This window comes from Crocuta crocuta, unplaced genomic scaffold, assembly GCF_008692635.1.
Source record: "Crocuta crocuta isolate KB4526 unplaced genomic scaffold, BGI_CrCroc_1.0 scaffold377, whole genome shotgun sequence".
Taxonomy (NCBI): Eukaryota; Metazoa; Chordata; class Mammalia; order Carnivora; family Hyaenidae; genus Crocuta; species Crocuta crocuta.
In genome coordinates this window covers 2,060,790-2,069,848 of record NW_027528209.1, presented here as the reverse complement: position 1 = coordinate 2,069,848, position 9,059 = coordinate 2,060,790, and the positions used below count along the sequence as shown (strand labels likewise).

The following is a 9,059-nucleotide window of genomic DNA, read 5'->3' as shown; positions in this document are numbered from 1 at the left end:
TCCCCTGCTCATGCTGTCTCTCTCTCTCTCCTAGAAATAAATAAAAACATTAAAAAAAAAAAATTAAAAAAAAAAAAATAAATAAAATTAATCCTTTAAAAAAAGTATTTGTACTCACTCACTGAAGAAGCTGTCCTGTGGAAAAGGGAGCACTACAGATAATCTTTCACTGTATAACATGAAGTACTCACCAACTGTTTACCAATCCAGTCATATTCATAATCAAACATATATCCTTTTCGATCAAATAAGTCAGTAAAAAGTTTTCTTAGGTAGTCATAATCTGGTTTTTCAAAAAAATCTAGCCTTCTTACATAACGAAGATACGTTGCCATTTCTTCTGGAAAGGAACAAAAATTATTCTGATCACACTTTTCTACATATTTACTGATGATAAAATATCTTACATGTTACATGTTAAAATATATTCAACAGTAACAACATTCTAATGCAATTTAAAATTTTGTGAATTTAATCAAAATGAAGTTAAAAGGAGAAGAGAAGGGAAGAAAAACATAGGGTCAAAAGAAAAATGAGAAGTTTCATTTAACGAATTCATATGCTTCCTTTCATCAGGAAGGGCTAACAGTTTTGTTATCCTGAAGAGAAACTTTGGATTGTACTAAAGGTTGAATTAGCAATAATGCATCGTTATTTAAACACAAGCATATTACTCGGCAAATTTATTTTAAATGCTGGTAGGAGAAAAACATTACGGGAAAATGTACGTTCTGAGAATTGAACATTTGTCAACTGGATTAATGGATTTAAAGCAAAGAAAACCTTGGGCATTTCAGTCATACTGTTCAATTATATTAAGTAAGCTAAAAAAAATAAGTACAATACTGGTAGGAATTGGTTTATATATGAAAGTATCTGTACTACCTTGATGGATTTTTTTCAGTCACATACACTAACATCCAGAGAGGATTCAAATTCTGAACTTGGGCTATGTGTAGAATCCTAACCAACTGACCCAGCTAAGAGATCTGAGAAATATAACATGGCAACACAGTTTAATTCTTCTTTGGATTTCTGGTCATCTAACGATTATTTGGGTAACGTAGAAATCTTTCTGTGCCACTGCAATTCACAAATGTTTTAGAGGTATGTATTTTTAGGCCATAAAAGTAAAGAGGTGAAATGGTGAGCAATCAGTAAAACAGGGTTTCACCATCAGGACACAGAAATTCACTGTGGTTTTTAAGATACGGAAGGTTACCCTCAGGTGCTTTTCTGATCCAGTGCAGACTCAGTAAGAACAGGATCACACCCAGCCCAGTGGGCGGTGAGAGTAGCACCCAGCAAGGACCTTCCTCACAGGGTGACTCCCACCGTTCCACCTTCTAACTAATTACACCTGGTTAATTTACTTTGACACCCCATTTTTTCCTGTAGAAGCTTGTACAGAAATTCCTAGTAACACACAGCCAATCTGCTCCCTGCTATACTGCTAGGGTCAACCAGTACTTTGTTTTTAACATTCTAGTTCTAGATGTTACAGCAAAGGAGAAAAACACGAAATTACAGTTTGCTGTCAAAGAATGATATAAGCAAGCTTGAGGAAGGGCTACCTGAGATTATGCAGCTGCTACTACTACCACCAGAAGGCCAGCTTTGTAGAGGAGGGCCTGTGAATACGGAAGTGAGCTGTGAACGCAGTCTTCTATCTTCATGCTTGGTTCACTTTTTGCTTAATTCATTAGTAACACGTTATTCTTATTCCTTAATTGATTTAGGAATCTCAAGTAAATTCTGGTTGGTTTAATCAAAAGTGTCAAAAAAACTACATTTTCATACCTTCCCCCCTACCATGTAACATTAGCATAAGGTTGGTGAGAATTTAATGTACTTTGAAAACTAAATCATACATCACACCGCTCCTCTGAGCATGACAAGGAGACTCAAGTGACTAGCAGTGGACACCACAACTTCACAGTTGGCCATTTCTCAGCAAATATTTTAACTTACTAAAAGCATGTCAGTGATATTTGAACTGATATTGGTCAAGATGGGACTTTCTTCTATTATTAATACCATCTTAACAAACCAAATTTACCAACTGTCCCTGTGGTCTATGCATCAAATGGTGACATCTTTTAAATGCTACTTTGAGCTCATTTAAGTATGAAAAAAAAGTGTTTATAAACACGAGCAATAACATTAACAGCTCTGGTTTTCTGTGTAGAAACCCAAGTATCAGTGTGGCATTATTCATTACCTGGAAAATTTTCACATAGCACTTCTATTGGTGTGGCTCGTTTTGTATCTCCAATTTTCTGATACCTCTCTTTTAATGTGTCAGCCTAAAACACAAAGGGAAAAAAAAACTCTTGACAAGGGGGTAATTTCAAACTTAACCACTTGCAAGACAGAATCTTACCATAATTACAATGTGTTAAATTCAAAAGGAAACACAAAAACAATTACCTTTAAACCTTGCCAAGGAAGACTGCCCCTCAGAAAATACATGAACATATGACCTAAAGCTTCTAAGTCATCTCTTCTACTTTGTTCTGAAATGTAAGAGAAACATCAATTTCACTTTCCATTCCCAGTTAAGGATGCAAGAATGAAGAAATGATTCTTTTGTTACATGCAAATTGATTCCCAAAGTTCAGTATATAAATAAAAATATCTAGTACTTATAAGCAACAAATCATGTCCAGTTAAACAATGTTTTTAACATTAAAATTACTGTACATCTTTGAAAGATTCTACTGGGCATTCATTTCCCTCCTTAGAAAGTTCCATGGTAAAATAAAGAGTCAGTGTGTATTGTAGCTCTATCCTAAAGACCCAGGAAATAAGATAAAGGTTCAGAGAAACCCTAGAGATAAAAATGTTTAGCTTCATTGAACCCTGCACTTCCTGAACTTATATGAGCACAAAACATCCATTCTATATAGTCTCCATTAAGTGCAATTAGGATTCTGTGTAATTTTTAAATTACCTTTTAGAGCACCTGTGTTTGACATCATATCAACATTAACAACCCCTCTGCCACCACCAAATATCTGCTCCTTTGAACAAACCAACATTCCCAAATTGCTACTGTTGTTTAGTAACGTACGCTGTACAGCACGTAACTGGGTGACAATTAGAAATGAAGACTCAGGAAGGTACTTATAAATACTTGCTGAGTGATTTTTTTTTCAACTTTTGTCACTGAAGTTAAATAATGAAGATTTCTTGCTATTTTAAAATAATATAGGGGCACCTAGGTGGCTCGGTAAGTTAAGCATCTGATGCTGGATTTTGGTTCAGGTCATGAGATCATGGCTTAGGAGATTGAGCCCCGCGTCTAGCTCTGTGCTCAGAGCAGTGCCTGCTTGAGATTCTCTCTTCTTCTCTCCCTCTCTCTCTGCCCCTCCCCTGCTCATGCTCACTTGCTCTCTCTCTTTCAAAATAAATAGCTTTACAAAATACAAAAACTGTAACAATAAGAGGCAAAAACAGTATTTAATTATAAAAGGATGATCATGTGTATGATGTTTTCTCCAAATGAGTACTCATCATACTATCTAAGCAGTACTGAATGGTTTTGAAAAAGAAAACTTTTCAAAGCATGGCTTTGAAGAGGTTATCATTTCTACTGTGCAATCTCATTCTACAACTGTCTTCTGTAACACTTGCTACAGTTCACATATATATGTTGGGTCACTTTTTAGTCAATATCCACCCTCCCACAGAACAGGAGGTTACAATGGCAGATGTTTTTTGACTCATTGTAATCAGGACCCTGTGTAATGGCTGCCACAGGGCATACTATTTAAATAAAAATGAAAAGGGGCACCCAGATGGCTCCATTGGTTAAGCATCTGACTTCAGCTCAGGTCATGATCTTACAGTTCGTGAGTTCAAGCTCTGTGTCAGGCTCTGTGCCGACAGCCTGCTTCAGAGTCTGTGTCTCCTTTTCTCTCTGCCCCTCCTCCACACACTCAATCACTTTCTCTCAAAAATAAACCTTAGAAACTTTTAAAGATAAAAATGAATATTTGAAAATACTTAATACTAGATATGTGTCCATTTCCTAGAAGCAAAGGAAGATATCTAGAAGAATATGCATCAAATCATTAGTAGTTAGGGTTAAAAATTGGAGGATTACACAAGAATTTCACCTTCTGATTTCATATACTCAAACTGCACTATGATGGCAATTTTTTCTTTTTTGCATGTATTTCCTACTATAACAATGTAAGCATGAGCTATTAAAAACAGAAAACTTTCAAAATAATAGACTTCAGGTCTCTTTACAGCCTTTAATAAAAGTGCTGATGTGAATAATATGGAAAAAAACCCAGAAATACATTTTATATATACAATTTCACCTTCTTAGGTTCTGGGAACCTTAAGAATAAAGAGTCATGCAAAGGAAACAGTTTCTTTCTAAAGACCCACTGAGAATCAGAATCACCTCTGAAACTTTTAAAAACCTCAAATGAGCCGGCCTCATGATGGAGTCTGATTCCTGGGCTAAGACAGGAGCTAGAAGAATGTGCATTTTAAAAGAGCTTAGCAGGTGATTCTGAAATACAGCCAGATTTGATAAGCCCTAAAAAAGAAACTTCCTTTGTTGAAGTATAATCTCCCTATAATAAAACGCACCCATTAAAGGGTCCAGTTTAAAAAATGTTAACAACACACACAAGCAGCACCACAATCGAGAAGTATTTCTGGAGCTCCAAGAAGTTCTCTCGTGCCCCCTGCCTGTTATTCTGCCCTTCCCTGTCTCCAAACCACCACTTCCCTGCTTCTGGGAGCCTACATTAAATGCGATTTTTTTCTAGAATTTCAAATGAACAACATCATATAGTATGGATCATATAGTATTGGGTCTGAATTCTTTCACTCAACATCATGTTTTTATGTTGCTGCGCGCATTGGTAGTTCATTACTTTTTATTGCTGAGTAGACCATCACAATATATGAATATAGTCACCTCTTGATGGACTATGAATACCTTCCAGTTTGGGGATATTGTGAATAAAGCTTTTATGAACATTCCTGTACAAGCCTTTGTGTGGACATATGTTTCCATTTCACTTGAGTAAATTTTTAGGAAGAGGATTACTGCTTCAGATGGAAAGTGTAATTCTCACATGATGAGACATGAATACACTGTTTCCAAAGGGGTTGTGACATTTTCTATTTCCACCAACAACCTAAGAGAATTCCAGCTGTGCGAGTGCCCATCCCACACGTACCATGGCCACTCTGTTATATTTTAGCCATGCTAGTGGCTGTGAGGTGTTAGCCCACTGTGATTTAATTTGAATTTCACTGGTGACTAACGGTTTTGAACACTGTCTCATGTGTTACTGCTTACTCATACATCTTTCTGCGAAGCGCCTATTTGAATATTTTACTCACTTTTTTTAATTGTACTGTTTGTCTTGTCATAAAGTTGTAAGAGTTGTTTGTGTATCCTAGATACAAGTTGTTCTCAGAGAGTAAGTTTTGCAAATACTTTCTCCCAAATTGTAGCTTGCTTTGAAGTTCACATTTTGAAAAACCCCAATTTATCAGGGGTTTTGTTGTTGTGCTTGTTTATGCTTTTTGAAAAAAATATTTTAATGTTCATTTACTTTTGAGAGAGACAGAGACAGAGAGAAAGAGTGCAAGTGGAGGAGGGGCAGAGAGAAAGGGAGACACAGAATCAAAAGTAGACTCTAGGCTCTGAGCTGTCAGCACAGAGACCATGGCAGGGCTTGAACTCACAAACCGTGAGATCAGGACCTGGGCTGAAGTTGGTGGACCCTTAACTGACTGAGCCACCCAGACACCTCTTGTTCACACTTTTTTGTATCCTATCTGAGAATCTCTGACTAGTCTAAGGTCACAAAGATATTCTCCTATTTTTCCTTCAAGAAATTTTTACAGTTTTGGATCGTAAATCTGTGATTCATTTAAAGTCATTTTTCTCCTTTTTTGCTCACTGTGGGATAAGGGGTTAAATTCACCTTTTTCAATACTGATATCTAGTTATTATTGTAATTTCTTTCCACCTTGAATTACTTTTGCACCTTCTCAAATATCAGTTGATCATCTATGCAGGGGTCCATTTCAGGACTCTGTATTCTGACTCATGAAAAAATAATGATAAATGAGGAAACCAGTGATGACAAAACAATCAACTGAGACAACCATCACAATCAAAAGCTGATTATCTGAAACAGTCAATAAAACTAATCCTATCACTAAAAGAAAATACAAATTACTAGTATCAGAAGGAATAAAGGGTCATCAGGCTGGACCCAGACACACAAAAAGAATGATAGAAGAACACTATGAACTAACATTATGCCAATAAAATCAACAACTTAGAAGAAATGGACAAGTGTCTTAAAAGATACAAGTTACAAAGAAGATGTGGACGCTTCTATACCAATTAAAGAAATTTAATTTATAATTTCAAATCTTCCCAAAATATAACTGAAGGCCCAGATGGCATCACTGGTGAATTCTATTAAGCAGTTAAGGAATAATACCAACTCTACACAAACTCTTTCAGGAAGCAGAAGAGAAGGGAATCTTTCCCAATTCATTTTCTTAATGATATTATCAAAGGCATTACAAACAAAGAAAAATACAAGAAACGTTCCTCATCAGCACAGACACAAAATCCTTAAAAATGATAATACATCATGACTAAGTAGGCTTCATCCTATGAAGCTAAACATTCAAAAACCAATTGATACAATTCACCTTATTAATAAAAGACATAAATCATAAGATCACCTCAAAATATATATAAAAAGTACTTATTAAAATATAACATGCTTTATGATAAGAACACTTATTAAACAAGAAATGGAAAAAAACTTCATTCTGACAATGGACTTCCACGAAAAACCTACAACTAACATAATTCTTACATGGGGAAAGGCAACCTTATAATTAGGAGCAAAACAATGATGTTCACTCTCACATTATCTATTCAGTGTTGTACTGGAAGTTCTTGTTAGTACAAAAAAAAAGCTAGAAGAAAATAAAAGGTATTCAGATTGGATTGAATCTGGATTCAATTCAGATGGGAAATGAAGAAGTGAAATGAGTTTTCTCTGCAGACCATCTAATTGTATATGTGGAAAATCCTAAGTAATCTACCAAAAAAAAAAACCAAAAAAAAAACCCATTAGAACTAGTACATGAGTTCTATCAAGGTTACAGGATACAAGGTCAATATATAAAAATCAACTGTATTTCTATGCATGCAGTGAACAAGTGGAAAACAAATTTTCAGCAGCATCAACAAATATGAAACATGGAGGGATAAATTTATCAATACATATGCAAGACCTGCATATTATAGCATGCAATTTAAAAGACCAAATGATACACAAATACTGACATCTACAGTACTGTTCTTTGTTCAGAAGACGAACTCAATATAGAAAGCAGTTCCCTCTAAATTCCATCCAAAGTTGGAGGTTTTAGTTACCAGAGAGTCAACAAGCCATGATGATTAGGTGATCTTCCCTATATGGCTGTCTCAAAGAACAGTATTATTCTCAAAACTTACACAGTATCTAAAAACTCAAGCCATAAGTATAAGCTAGTAAAATAAACCACTACTGAAAACGCAGCCTGAAATGCTCCTTATCCTCCTAATTCTTGTCCTGTGTTCTTTCACCCAATGACTAGTCTGGAAGTAAATTTCACCAGGCAGTGCATAATAAGTCACAGGGAAGCCTTTATCTTTGAAACACAGTAACTAAAGAATACCTCCTGAGGTCTTTAACAGTCTGTTTCATGAAAAAAAAAAAAATCTCCCAAAGGTAATTTGGCCCTTATTATATACCCTGTTCACATTTTTTAAAGCACTGTTACAAAGGCCTGTTTGAAAATCGATGTTTCCCAGTAAGCCAAGAATCCTTTTTATAGGGACCCTTGCTATGACACACCAAGAAATTAGAAAGTGATGATTTACAAGAGGTATCATTAAAAAGCCTCTTAAATCGGTTTTCCAATACACTTAAAAGTGATGTAAAGAGTCAATTAAAATGTTGCTTTAAGGAACTATGTATCACATAGAATAAATACAACCATAACATATTAAGAGACTAGTATGCGTCAGAGTTATCATACCATGATCTTTCAAAGTTATAGCTACACTCAAAGTATCAGTAATCCCAAATAACTAAACAAAGACTTAGAAAGGTGAAGAGACTTCTAAACCATATATCTGCACTTTGTTGGTAGAACCAATTAGCCAAATATTCACTGTAAACTGCCTGCAATGCTTTTCTCCTTAAAAGTTCTATTCCTTATCTCAACATTAGCTTCCTTGTTTAAACTGATTTTCTTCCTCACGTGCTTAGAACTGTTTCCATCGTGACTGAATTTTGATTCCATTTTCAACAGAAAAATATTCCCTTTGTCATTAATTCATACTTATCTCTATCCAAAAAATATATCAAATGCTTCTAAGCAGAAAACTTTCTAATATACAAATATATATTTGTGAAAATAAGCTCATTAATGCATCTTCCTGCAAAACTGAAAAACAATGAGGCCAAAAGACAAGTTAGTTGAAACTAAACACAGTCAAGATAAGAGCTCAAAAAACCAAGTGACAAAAAACTCTCTCCCAAAACAAAATTTAAATCACTTTATATAAAAACAAAATTAAAACAAAACTTACTACAAGTAAAAGTTTCACTTTATGTTTCCTCCTAAAAAGTTAAAAATTACTTCTCCCCGGGGGCCCCACAAAACAAACAAAAAACAATTCTTCCTCAAGATTCACTGACTGAGCTCATTAACATTTTTCAAAATTACATAATTAAGATGGTTTTACTGTTAAGTGAAAACACAAACCTATTTAGTAAAAGAAAAGACACAATTAAACAAGACTATTTGCAGAAATAACTCACCAGTCCAGATACCTATCTAGCAATATTAAAAATGCACAAGGAAAAAGAAAAAGTTTCCTGAGCAACAGAACACAGAACATGCGTGCAATTCCTGAAGAAATTCTCTTGAAATCCAGTAATTTTGGCTATCAAGGTGTACTACACAAGATAACAAATACGAGGCTAAAAGACATCTGGATA

General features: G+C 35.0%; 1 protein-coding gene across 8 annotated transcripts in view; it reads right to left on the bottom strand.

The window, feature by feature from the left end:
- Positions 1-9,059, bottom strand: part of CSNK1G3 (casein kinase 1 gamma 3) — a 71,438-nt gene that overhangs the window by 25,663 nt on the left and 36,716 nt on the right. For 4 of the 8 annotated variants that reach the window (XM_077753019.1, XM_077753021.1, XM_077753015.1 and 1 more), the window contains exons 6-8: positions 2,431-2,516; positions 2,222-2,306; positions 192-340 (exon numbers count right to left, since the gene is read on the bottom strand). In XM_077753019.1, the coding sequence (XP_077609145.1) occupies positions 192-340; positions 2,222-2,306; positions 2,431-2,516 (320 nt within the window). The remainder of the gene's footprint in view (positions 1-191; positions 341-2,221; positions 2,307-2,430; positions 2,517-9,059) is intronic. The other 4 variants (XM_077753020.1, XM_077753022.1, XM_077753016.1 and 1 more) reach the window with 1 other exon arrangement.